General features: G+C 42.7%; 1 protein-coding gene across 1 annotated transcript in view; it reads left to right on the forward strand.

Moving 5' to 3' along the window:
* Positions 1 to 883: 883 nt before the first annotated feature.
* The window catches only part of BEND2 (BEN domain containing 2), a 62,875-nt gene continuing 49,725 nt past the window's right edge, over positions 884 to 14,033 (forward strand). Inside the window, exons 1-3 of the mRNA XM_077889276.1 lie at positions 884 to 1,066; positions 4,606 to 4,803; positions 12,845 to 12,993. Of these exons, the coding sequence (XP_077745402.1) occupies positions 1,051 to 1,066; positions 4,606 to 4,803; positions 12,845 to 12,993 (363 nt within the window). The 5' untranslated portion in view covers positions 884 to 1,050. The remainder of the gene's footprint in view (positions 1,067 to 4,605; positions 4,804 to 12,844; positions 12,994 to 14,033) is intronic.

Here is a 14,033-nt window from a genome sequence, read left to right on the forward strand (position 1 = left end):
GAGTTCTAGTGCTCGAGGACCACGTATGTTAGACGTATTAAACGGCTGGTTTGTGGGGAGTGCTCAGTACATTGCAGCTGGTATTATTTTAAGGAGGAACGGAGCACACGGCCGTCTGGAAAATGGAAGTAGAGAGTAGGACAGCTGGAGGGTGGCGTGGCACAGATTTAGTGGGCCTTATGAGGGGCACATTTAAAAAGCTGGATTATTTTCGGATTTGTTCCCAAAGCTGGCACTAGACATGATGAGTACACAACCCAGAAAACATTAGAACGTCTACATTCTTACGTTCTAGCTCTTTCTATGATGTATCGCGTGAAGAGTATTTCGGGAAGAGCAGAATCAGTTTTACGAACGACAAATACCCACCATTTGCTTCGACGTGGATGGAACTGGAGGGTATTATGCTGAGTGAAACGAGTCAATCGGAGAAGGACAAACATTATATGGTCTCATTAATTTCGGGAATATAAAATATAGTGAAAGGGAATAAAGGGGAAAGGAGAGAAAATGAGTGGGAAATATCAGTGAGGGGGAGACAGAACATCAGAGACCCCTAACTCTGGGAAACGAACAAGGGGTGGTGGAAGGGGAGGTGGGGGTGACTGGGTGGCGGGCACTGAGGGGGGCACTGGACGGGGTGAGCACTGGGTGTTATTCTGTATGTTGGCAAATTGAACTAAAAAAAAAAAAAGTTCTACCCTTTTTCTATGATGTATCGCGTGAGGAGCATTTCAGAACCGGCTACCGGTTCATGTTTTGGGGGGCAGGGCACACTTAAAAAATGTTCACCTATAGGTGGAAAGTGAGAGGCGCCACGCAGCACGCTCGGCTCCCCGCCCCCCGCCCCCCGCCCCCCGCCCCCCTCCTCACAGCCGTTGCGCTCCCTGGGCGGGCGCTACTGCGCAGTCGCAGAAGCCTCTGAGGCAGAGTTCTGTGCGCCTTCCGTTTGGCGCCTCTGTACTGCCGTTGCTTCGTGGATACCGCCGCCATCCAGCTGCCGCGCGGACACTGAGCGTAAAGCGCCAGAGCCGGACTCCCTGCCTCACGATGTCTGAGGAGGAGGGTAAGGAGCCTTCCCGAAGCTATTCCACTCGCTTCTGCCTTTCTTCACCCTGTGGGGGGGTGGGGGGTGCGGAAACCCGGCAGTGTTTGCGCTCTGCCCACCTAAAGGGCCTCTCAGGGGATTGAGGCGCGGTCTTTCCCCAGCACAGGCCCGTCCGGTGATTATCTCTGGGCGCCTATCCCGGCTTGCGCAGTGGGCGGTGTGTAGGAACCCGGGTATTTGAACGTCCGTAGGGTTCGCGGTGTTTCAGCGGCTCGACCTGATCCTGGGGCGTGTGGGGTCCCTGGGGTTCGTTCACGGTGTCCTGGGGACTTAGGTTGACCCTACGGCTCACTACATTCCTGGGGGTTGTGGTATCCTAGGAGCTTGAGGTAATTCTGGGGCTTGGGGGGGGGTGTCTCAGGCGCATGGCGTTTTCGGGGCTCGTGGTGTCTGAGAGGCTCGAGGTGACACAGAAACCCCCATGATGAAAGGCGGGTGACTTGCTTTCCAGGACGAGGGCGGTCGTTCTTTCTAGGATTTCAGGGGGCCATAAAGGAGTCTCAGCGGCGGCCACTTGGGAGGCGGGGGTGCCGTAATCGGTTTCCCTGCACCTTCCGGAGGGCAGCATGGCGGGCACTCCGCCAGAACGGATCTGCACGGTGGCACTTTTTCCTTTAGCTTTCCCCCCCCAAAGACCTTGTGGGATGTGTATGTCCCACAAACAGCAGTGGAGCGTGGACTGTTAGGGCACGAAAGTAACTTGGCGTAGTGGCCGGGGGCACTCGCGGAAGGATAAGATTTGATTTGCCGAGGATTAAATCTGCACTGTACAGCTGCAGATTCTGCAACTTTGCAGCTCAGTGGTTCGGCGGGCGTTTCCCAGCCCGCTCCTGAGGTGCTCGCCCCTGTAAGTTTTTGAGATTTGGCTACTTATTAAGTACTTGCTGCTGACTTTCTGGGACGAGGTGATCCTTTATCTTTTCTCTTGCTCCGTTGGAGGAGGGTAGGGGTCCAAAGGGGCGCCAGGGTGGCTCGGCTTCTGAAGCATGTACCTTCGCTCTGGTCGTGATCCCAGGATCCTGGGATCCGACCCGCATCGGGCTCTCTGCTCGCTCGGGAGCCTGCTTCTCCCTTTTCCTCTGCCTGCTGCTTCTCCCGCGTGCTCGGTCAAATAAATACAATTAAAAAAATATTTATATATACATAAAAAGATTTTTAAGTTTTCTAGAGGCTCAACGAACTAGCAGTTGATTCATTATAAAATCTTCAGATCGAGATGTTGAGTTTTGAGGCTTTGATGGTAACAGTGTTTGCTCCAAGACCGAGCAATCAACCTTGCTGTTTTATTGTAAGGAGACAAACAAGAACAAAAGAATGATGTGCATGTGGGGAAGCCCCTGCCTAGAGAGCCAGTTCTTGGCTTCTAGACGGCAAAGGAGACTTAAGACTTAAAAAGGAGTCAGAGGATACTAAGTGTGAGGACCCCTGGATAACAGGGGTGCCCTTCCGAGCCTGCTCCGGGGCCCATCCCATCTTCTGTACGCTTGAGCACCGTTGCTGGATAGAGCACGCTCTGAGTGTGTTGGGAATCATCCCTTTCCTTCTCTACTCAGCTCTTCCCCACATTGGGGCCCCTTTACGGTTTTATGACACTAAGTGGTAAACTGACTTAATGTTACACGTAAGGATTTTACAAGCAACTCTTCTGCACAGGATTTTCTAAAGCAGGGCCCTGGCTCGATTTGCTTTCAGGGCTACCTACAGCAAGTGCTCGGCTCTGGGATACGGTTTTGGTGGCATTATCTCTCACTTGGCCAACTTTGTAGTGTTTGAAGCTTGCTATGGATGTGGAAGGGCTGCTTTTGAGAGTTAGGAGATTTAGGAAGTGGTTTTCAGTGTATTGACAGTTTTGCTAGAAAATCCGACCAGTCTGGCCGTTGTAATCTGCTGTTTTGGTGCGGATTTCTTGCAGCAATCCTCATGTGAAAGGAAGGTTTCAGGCTGCATCATTGTGAACTATGCCTTATCTGATAAGTTCATGGCAACTTGGTTCCTTGCACCTTAGAAGCATAATCTTCAAAAAGCTTCTAGATGTTATAATGTCTCCAAAAATGGCATATGAAGGTTACGTATATACCTAAAGGAATTAATCGGAATTTCACAAATTTGCTGGGAAACCTTGGTAGAGTAGCTTTATTAGGTCTTGTGTGAAAAATCTGTTGACATATAAAAGCTTGTCTTAAAAAATAAAACTTCAATTACCTTTGTTATTTTCCTCTCATCATTAAGTCTATATTTGTAGAGAATCTTAACAAATACAGAGAAGTCTAATGAAGGTCATTTTGCCATCCAGAGAGAGTGACTTAGAGATAACCATTGGGGGAAAAAAAAAGAGATAACCATTCGTATATTTCCTTTTGTTAAAACCAGGATTACATCTTATTGTTCTGCTTTGACCCTTTTCCCCCCACTTTGACATTATTTCACTAGCATTTCTGACATCACTAAATGTTCTTTGAGAATGTGTTTCTTATTGGCAGTATACTATTTCATCATTTGGAAATGCCATAATTTATTTAACCAATTCCCTTTTGTTTGGATAATTAGGTAGTTTCAAATGTTTTATTTTTTTTCCACGAAGTCTAGTAAGTAGATTTTACAGTGACTCTCTAAACCCAGTGCCATTTTTTATGGATGAGAAAACAGAGGCAAAAGAGTAAGTGTTATCTGGCCGAGAGGTCATACTTCTGGATGTCTACAGAGCCTGTACTGGAACCTATTATCATATGATTCTTAACTCAGTATCATTTTCACACCAACACATTCCCTCACACTGGATAATTACTTGATTCTAATGTTTTGGTCTATTTCAAATAAATGTATTGAATCCAAGTTATGATTCAGTGTACACGTGATCTGTGAGTTAATACTTCAAGATTAAACATGTTCTTTTTTAGGCTGTTTATATAGCATACATTATGTGTAGTGTGCTATTTTTCATATTCACTAAAATGACTTATGGCATTGATATTTCACATCTAGTTTACTTGTGGCCACTAATTTCACATTTTGTGAGATTCAATTTGAATATATTTCATAACAAGTTACTCTTGTACTTTATTTCTGCATTATTTATTATCATAAAGATTAATATTAAGTTTTAGAGAACAAGTTTGGGAATTCATGGTCAGCACAGTGTGGCTGTGTAACATCAGCTGTATCATTTAAAGTTAAAAGCATATCATTGAATGCATATTAGCATAGGACAAGTGGTCACATTTCTTAAGTTAGAAGAAATTTATTGCTCTATAAAATTGGAAGTACTAGAAATACTAACGTATGTGTGTATCTACATGCATATAAACATACATATATATCTTAAAGCTTCGTACTAAGCAATTTTTTCTTAGCTAACCTGCAGAGATTAGAGACATGAAAATATTTAGTGTATTTTCAGCTAAAACGTTTTTTAAACACTCCATAACTTTATAAGGTGGTTTCCTCCAGAAACAGATTATTTTGTGTGGTATCTTAACTTTCTCTTTGCTTATTCCTAGATTTTATTATTATAACTATTGAAGATAACAGTGACGACGATGATGATATTAATGTTGTGATAGTAGAAGATTCTGAAACAGAACCTACCGAAACAGAACCTACTGAGAACACATTATCCGCTGATGGCATGTTGACCATGGAACCGAATGTTCAAGCCAGCAATTATAACTATCAGCAGCTATCCCAAGTGACAAATGGTAATTTTGTTGTACTTCCTCCTGTGCAAAATTTTGCTCCCACATCCTGATATTCAGTAAATTGCTTAAATATTCCTATAATGTTTACATTAGTCAGTTATTATCAGGTCAAGCTTCATGGTAATGTCACAATGTTTACATGTACTTGCATTTTCTCTTCATTTAAGCTTTGTCATGTCTCCTTTTCCATTTTTGCTCTATGGGGATGGGAAGGTAGCCTTAGAAAGCATCGGGAGAATATATTCTCTGTCTCTGAAAAATTATTAAACCTGGCAACTATAATTGGAACTATTTGGTGACAAAGAAAAAACAATTTATGAGAAAAACAACTTGGATCAAGAGTCCATGGAACGGATGACATGATGGTCTATGTAGAAGATCTAAAGAATCAATAGAAACTCCCGGAACTAATAATCAATTATAGCAAGCTTGTAGGATGCAAGGTTAATATGCAAAAGTCAATCCCTTTCCTATTTACCAGCAATAAACAATTGGAACTTGAAATAAAAAATGCAGCACCATTGACATTAGTACCCAAAAAAGAGTCCCTAGAAAGTGGAATCTTGTAACCAGAAGTCCTGTAACTACTTGTCTTTCCAATGGTTGCTTCTCAGTCACAGTAATGAAATGCAAAGCCATTCGCCTCCTCACACATAGAGCCAAGAGACATTAACCCCTTGGAACATTTCTTTGGTAGCTATATGACAATTTGTTCTTTGCCTTTTGTTTAGAGAATTGGACTTCCTATTCTTTAAAAATGCTATTGCTTTAATTGGAGATAAGCTAACTGTTTCTGTTAAGGGCCAGACAGTAAATATTTTAGGTTTTTCAGTTATAAAGGCTCTGTTACAACTACTCAGCTCTGCTGTTGAAGTAAGAAAACAGCTGATATATAAACAGATTGAGTGTGGCTGTGTTTCAGTAAAACTTTATGAACATTGAAATTTGAATTTCCTATCATTTTTCCATTTCATGAAATATTCTGTTTTTGTTTTAAAATTATTTTTTAAATTATTTTTTGATATTTTATATTTACTCTACATTTTTATGAATTACTCAACTTTTGTATGCTTCAGATACAATTATATTTTAATTTTTTTTAAAGTAAGCTCTGTGCCCAATGTGGGGTTCAAACTCATTAACTCAAGATCAAGAGCACTCTACTGACTGAGCCAGCCAAGTGCCCCTGTTTTTTTATCATTTAAAAATGTAGGGCAGCCCGGGTAGCTCAGTGGTTTAGTGCCACCTTTGGCCCAGGGTGTGATCCTGGGGACCCGGGATCGAGTCCCACATCGGGCTCCCTGCATGGAGCCTGCTTCTCCCTCTGTCTGTGTCTCTGCCTTTCTCTCACTGTGTCTCTCATGAATAAATAAATAAAATCCTTAAAAAAAATGTAACAAACAAAAAAACCCAAAACCATTATTAGCTTGTGGGCTATGTAAAAATTAGGCGGCAGGGTGGCTTTGGTCTGTAGGCTCTAGTTGAATATCCATGAATTAGGGACTAGTTCAATGAATCATGGCCTTCCTGCATGATAGGAAATTTTTTTTTAAGATTTCATTTATTTATGAGAGAACAGAGAGAGAGAGGCAGAGACACAGGCAGAGGGAGAAGCAGGCTCCATGCAGGGAGCCCGACGCGGGACTCGATCCCGGGTCCCCAGGATCACGCCCCGGGCTGAAGGCGGGCACCTCAACCCCTGAGCCACCCAGGTGTCCCCATGATAGGAAATTAAGAAGCTGTTAAAGTGGTTGCATTATATCTAAAAGTATTAGTTTGGAAAGACCAATACATGTTTAGTAAAAAAAAAAAAAAAAAAAGGTTGCAGGACAGTACTTACATAGTCTGATCCCTTTTATCTTTCTAACTGATGCCAAAAAGTTTTGATACCACTTCTCCTCTGTTCTGGTTTTAAAACTGCATGCAGAACCAGCAGAATACTTTCTTAGCGTTACAGAACATCTGGCTGATTCCAACAGCTCTCTTTAGTGGGAGAGAACTAGGGGAGACTTTTCAAATGTAGATACCCTTTGACCTATCATTTCTACTAGGAATTTATCCCATAGAACTACTTGCAGACGTGCAAGACTGTTTAGCAGTGTTCTTTGCATGACCCAACTTGAGAAGTAACTTGAATATCCATGAATTAGGGACTAGTTCAATGAATCATGGCCTTCCTGCATGATAGGAAATTTTTTTTTAAGATTTCATTTATTTATGAGAGAACAGAGAGAGAGAGGCAGAGACACAGGCAGAGGGAGAAGCAGGCTCCATGCAGGGAGCCCGACGCGGGACTCGATCCCGGGTCCCCAGGATCACGCCCTGGGCTGAAGGCGGGCACCTCAACCCCTGAGCCACCCAGGTGTCCCCATGATAGGAAATTAAGAAGCTGTTAAAGTGGTTGCATTATATCTAAAAGTATTAGTTTGGAAAGACCAATACATGTTTAGTAAAAAAAAAAAAAAAAAAAAAAGAGGTTGCAGGACAGTACTTACATAGTCTGATCCCTTTTATCTTTCTAACTGATGCAAAAGTTTAGAATAAATGATTTCTGAAAAGGTGGCCAGGTAATTTTTTATTGTGATAAAATATACATATCATATTTTTTCCCTTTGTTCTATTAATGTGATGTGTTATGTTGTTATGTTGATTGGTTTTCTTTTGTGGAACTGCCCTTGCATTCCTGGGATAAATCCCCCTTGGTCATGGTGAATAATCCTTTTAATTTGCTGTTGGATTAGATTTGATAATATTTTGTTGAGGACTTTTGCATCTATATTCATAAGGGATATTGGTCTGTAATTTTCTTTTCTTGTAATGTCTTTATCTGGCTTTGGCTTTGGTATGGGTAACTCTGGCCTCATAGAATGAATTAGGAAGTGTTTCCTCTTCTTTAGCTTTTTGCAGGAAGCTGAGAAATGTTGGTGTTAATTCTTCTTTAAATATTTGGTAGATCCACCAGTAAAGCTCTCTGGGCCAGGCCTTTTCTCTGTTGGGAGGTTTATGATGACTACTTTAATCTCTTTACCTGTGATAGGTCTGTTGAGATTTTCTATTTTTTCTTGAGCCATTTTAGATAAAAATGTTTTAAGTTATAAAAACAAATTGTTTTCTCATATACAACATCAAGCAATTAAAATATATAGATAGGGCGGGCCACCTGGCTGGCTCAATGGGTAGAGCATGCAACTCTTGGTCTCAGGGTTGTGAGTTCAAGCCTCATGTTGGGCATAGAGCCTACTTAAAAAGTATATATATATATGTTTGGAAGAAAACCCAGTTGATAATGGCTACAACTGAGTATTAAAAATTCTAAGGAATAAATGAGTAGGAATAGTGGAACCTGTATGAAAGGGAAGCAAATACTTTAATGAAGATCATAAAATAAGGCTTGAGTAAGTGGAGAGACACAAATTGTCCTAGAGGAGAAAAAACACTCTCATGTAACTTAAAAAAAAAAAGAAATCTTGAGAAAATCTGGTTAAGGAAGAGGTGGTAATTTACCATATCAAACACTACAATATTTTAAAAGTACAATTATTAAAATATGATGGTACTAGTTTTGAAATAAGGAGCCAGATTTAATGCAGCAGGAAGCTCATAAAAAGAACAAAGAATTTGGAGTTAATATACTTTAGTATTTTAATAAGAGAAGCATAGATAGTAAATCATGCTGGTACAGATGCTTAACTGTTGGGGGGAAAAGCCCATGGGATTGCACCTCACATCACACACTTAAATAATTTCCAGATGGATTAAAGAGTTGAATATCTAATGGATGGAAGTATGGAAAACTAGGCAAAAATCTAGTTGAATGTTTTTCTATTCCTAGTGAAAGATTGAGAGTAACAGCAGTTCAAGGTATCATAAAAATATTAATGAATTTGCTAAAATAAGAACAGAATTCCTCCCAATCTCAAACATATCTATCAGACTTCAAAATCACATCACCACTTTAGAAAAATCTTGCTGAAAATAGGCATTTTTGAGGGTTGTTCTTTTTTTTTAGAATGGCATCGTCTTATTTTAATTTGCATTTCTTTGATTGTGATTTGACTATTTCCCATAAACTTGTGGGACATTCATACTTCCTCACTGGTAACTGCATTCAATAGACTCTGAGGAACTACCATAGGAACCTAGCTACCCCTATGCCATTCCTTTTTTTTTTTTTTTTAAAGATTTTATTTATTTATTCATGAGAGACAAAGAGAAAGAGAGGCAGATGGAGAAGCAGGCTCCATGCAGGGAGCCTGATGTGGGACTCGATCCCGGGTCTCCAGGATCACGCCCTGGGCTGAAGGCGGCGCTAAACCGCTGCACCACCAGGGCTGCCTCGAGGGTTGTTACTCTTAAGACAGCAGGACCTCCTACAAATCGGACAGAATATACTGAAACTCCAAGAGGGCAATGAGCAGAGGACGTGAAAAATAACAGATCACAGAACAAGAAATCTTAATATATAGAAAACATTCAGAAAATATTCAGCTGCAATAGTAACAAGAGAAACGCAAATTAAGATGAGATACAGAAAAAAAAAAAAAAAGATGAGATACAGGCTTTAAACTCTCACCTACCAAATTAGCGATTTTTACATGGTAATTCACTTTACTGATAATGAGAAAAACTATTGCACTGCAGTTATCTGTACATCTAAGTTACTCTGAATTGACTACCCATTGAAACCACCTGCAAAACTTTAAATAAATATTGAGGATAAGGCCCCATCCTCAGAGAATCTGATTTTTTTAAAAAAATATTTTACTTGTTTATTCATGAGACACACACACACACACAGGCAGAGACACAGGCAGAGGGAGAAGCAGGCCCCACGCAGGGAGCTCGACGTGGGACTCAATCCCAGGACCCCGGGATCACGCCCGGGCGGAGAAGGCAGGCGCTAAACCACTGAGCCACCCCGGCGTCCCTAGATTCTGATTTTTTTTTTAAGCTTAATTTTTAGGTAGATCTTTTTATAGACCTCTATCACATACAAAAATATGCACGGATCACAAACATTCAGCCTAAAGAATTTCCAGGTTAACACACGAGGTTAACAAACCAGCACCCGCACCCAGAAATAGAAGGCCCTGAGCTCCCCGGGATCAGCCCCCGCGTCCCTTCCGGCCACTGCCCCTCTTGCAAAGTAGCACAATCCTGGCATCTCCCACCGTGGATTACTTGGGCCTCTTTTCGAGCTTAAGAACAATCGAATCATATACAATTGTTTTAGGTTCCTGGAGCCAGTTCCAAACTGCGTGGGTAGTGGCGGTGAGGGCTTCTCACTAACAGCAAGGAACAGAGACCCCGACTCCGTTCTGACCCTGTCTAGCCAGAGACAGCGTCGGGTTCCGCGGATAGGGGCTCAGTCCCCGGGCCTGCCCCCCGCTCCCCTGCAGCTGCCGGCCTGACCTGCGCCTCTGCGTGGCTAGAACAGGTTCCGGGAGCCCCTCCTCGGGGTCGATTAATTTGCTAGAGCAGCTCACAGAACCCGGAGAAACGTCTGACTTACTAGATTGGCCGCTTTCTCAGAGAACGATATAGCCGCGGAACAGCCAGATGGAAGCGATGCGTGGGCCAAGGCGTGGGGAGAGGGGGAGCTTCCCGGAGCTTCCCGGAGCAACCCTCTCCCCACGTGGCCACGTGCCGCCCCCGGCCCGTGCCCTGGGGTTTAGCCAGGCTTCCGGGCCTGGGCCTGATTGATTAAGCCGCTGGCCATTGGCGGCTCATCGACCTCCAGCGCCTCTCCCCTGCCCCAAGGTCGGTGGGAGGGACTGAAAGGTCCCACCCGCTCACCGCAGCTGGCTTCCCTGGTGACCAGCCCCCATCCTTAGGTGACCTAGAGGCTTTCCGAAGGTCACTTCATTAAAATAACAAAAGACACCTTTATCAGTCTTCCTCACTTAAGCAATTCCAAGGGCTTTAGGGGCTCCGCCAGAAACAGATGAAGAGCAAAAACATATTTCTTTTTTTTTTTTTTAAGATTTTTTATTTATTTATTCATGAGAGACACAGAGAGAGAGAGAGAGAGAGAGGGAGAGAGAGGCAGGCAGAGACACAGGCAGAGGGAGAAGCAGGCTCCAGGCAGGGAGCCCGACGTGGGGATTGATCCCAGGACTCCAGGATCACACCCTGGGCTGAAGGCAGGCGCTAAACCGCTGAGCCACCCAGCGATCCCCCGCAAATACATATTTCTTTCTTTTTTTTTTCCAAATACATATTTCTTAATACAAATCACATCACAACTGTATTCTTTCGTGTCTGGCTTTTACTCGGTGTTCCCGTGGTGAGACTCACCTGTGTGTAGCAACAGTTGGCTTGTTCCCACTACGGTGTAGGCTCCTGTGTATGAAAACACCCCCGCTTAATTATTCATTATTAGTCTTATAATCAGAGCAAAACAGTTTAAAAAATAAAAACTGGGGACGCCTGGGTGGCTCAGTGATTGAGCGTCTGCCTTCGGCTCAGGGCATGATCTCAGGGTCCTGGGATCGAGTCCCGCATCAGGCTCCTCGCAGGGAGCCTGCTTCTCCCTCTGCCTGTGTCTCTGCCCCTCTCTGTGGCTCTCAGGAATAAATAAAGTCTTTAAAAAATCAATTAAAAACTGGTTACACTTCAAATTGGAGGTATTTTATCGTTGCATTTCCCCCACCATATCGTCCTGCATTTATCTAACTTGAGAGTTAATCCTCCCTTCCTTCGGCCCCTTGTTCCTTCCCTGGCTCAGGATGGCTGATGGGGATCGAGGCGCCCCTCCCGGCACTGTGATGCCAGCCGCCAGGTCTCTCCTACAGATAGGGTGGGACAGCAGTGCATTCCGTCTTTCCCTTGTTACGGTTAAACGTCTCAAAACCATAACTGAGCCTATAGAATTCTAGAATATCTGGGGGCCAATATTTCACGTTTTATTTTAAGATTTTATTTATTCATTCATGAGAGACACAGAGAGAGAGAGAGAGAGGCAGAGACACAGGCAGAGGGAGAAGCAGGCCCCACGCAGGGAGCCCGACTTGGGACTTGATCTCGGGTCTCCAGGTTCACACCCTGGGCTGAAGACAGGCGCTAAACTGCTGAGCCACGGGGGCTGCCCTTACTTAGGCTTAATATAAAATGTAATTATGGAAACAATTGTAATCTTAGAGTTCAAGTGACTTTAGAGAGAATCTCGACCAGTTTTTACCTGGCAGATGAGGCGGTGCCTTTGTGGTCGGCCGGGTCCACACTGGTGGGGGCCCAAGCCAGAATAAGACTCCTGACACACATTTGGAGGCCTGCTGCCTCCCCAAGTAAAAGACCTTTTTGGGGCTGCTTTTAAAAAGCAATTAGGAATTGTGTTCTCTTGTTCGTTTGTTTTCAGCATTTACTCTCTAGCCTTTCACTTCACAACTCGGAATTTGCATTTGATCTTGATTCTTATTCCTAGGTGTGGCAACATAGCCCTTCAGGTTTTTTTTTTTTTTTTTTTTTTAAGATTTTATTTATTTATTCACGAGACACAGAGAGGCAGAGACGCAGGCAGAGGGAGAAGCAGGCTCCATGAAGGGAGCCTGACGCGGGATGCGGGACTTGATCCAGGCATTCGGGGATGCGGGACTTGATCCAGGCATTCGGGGATCGTGCCCTGAGCCAAGGCAGATGCCCAACCGCTGAGCCACCCAGGCGTCCCATCCCTTCAGTTTTTAAGGATTTATTCTAAGTCACTAATGAGACAGCCCGGGTGGCTCAGCGGTTTGGCGCCGCCTTCAGCCCAGGGCATGATCCTGGAGTCCTGGGATCGAATCCCATGTCGGGCTCCTTGCGTGGAGCCTGCTTCTCCCTCTGCCTGTGTCTCTGCCTCTGTGTGTGTGTGTGTCTCTCATGAATAAATAAATATAATCTTTTAAAAAAATAAATCACTAATGGGAGAATTCTTGTTTCGTCACTTTCTAAAATTCAGCTAGGACTCCAATTCAGTTTGAGTTGGCTTTCTGAAAACCTATCTCTGTAAAGTTGATTATGCTAGTAAGTCTCTGAAGTAACTTTTTTATATATTGCTTTTCAGGAGAACGTGGTTTACCAGCCCTAGATGACGTAGCAGTTTCACAAGTGAACCATCTAGGAAATATGAAAAGACACAGCTCGAACTCTGTGGATGTAGGGCTTCTCCCTTTGCACAAAAGAGGACGATCATCTTTAAGGGGGGATAATATGGTTTGTATATTAAAGTGAAAATCTTTCTTTTTTTCATTCTACTTTATTTCTTTTTTTAAAAAATTGAGTTTAATTTCATAGAGTGAACAGTTCAGTGGTTTTGACAAATATGTATACCTCCCCCCACATCAAGATAAAAAACGTTTGCATCATCCCAGATAGTTCCCTTATGCCTCTTCCCAGTAAGTCGTCCCCACCCACCCCCACTCGCCCCATGCCATTAATGGAGAAACAGCATTCTGATATTTTTCCCATCATAGATTAGTTTTGCCTGTTCTAGAACTTTATATAATTAGAATCGTACGGTATGTACTCTTGTGTCACATCTCTTTTTTGGAGATTGATCTGGTTGTAGCAACATTTTATTCCCATTCATTGCTGAGTAATATTCTGTTGTATGAATGTCCCTAATTTGTTTATCCATTCTCCTTTTGATGGGTTGTTTCCAGTTTGGGGTATTATGAGTAAAGTGGCTCTGAACATTATTATTATGGAGGTGTTTTGTGAATGTATGTTTCCATTTAATTTGAGTAAAGACTCAGGAGTGCAAATACTGGATCATGATAGATGAAGATGAAGATGATAGATGAGGTTTAGAAGAGATTGCTAGTTTCCCGACATAATTGTACTGTTTTACTTTTCTGTCATATTCTGCTGTGCTTCTCGATCTCTGAAATAGAATGAAATAGATTATTAGACTACATATAATCTAGCTTAACAAAAAATGCATTTGTTTACCTATATAAGGATATGGACACTAGTAAGTACCTAAGTAGTACAGGCAATTCTCTTAACTTCTATCAGCCCATATGTTCATCTTTGGGAATAATGTTAACTGCCTACCAAGAGTCATGTTTTCTGACATAATTATGTGAAAGCACTTTGAAAAGTATAAAGCACTACACAATTGTTTTTATAATTAGTGGTCTGTATTATAATTTCATACAATTTTTGCTGTCTAATAACTTGGTAATGCAGGGCTGATTCATAAAATTTTAAAACAAAGAAACTGATAAATACTTGGTATGTTTAGGTTAAAA

The sequence above is a fragment of the Canis aureus genome, chromosome X, assembly GCF_053574225.1.
Source record: "Canis aureus isolate CA01 chromosome X, VMU_Caureus_v.1.0, whole genome shotgun sequence".
Classification (NCBI taxonomy): Eukaryota; Metazoa; Chordata; class Mammalia; order Carnivora; family Canidae; genus Canis; species Canis aureus.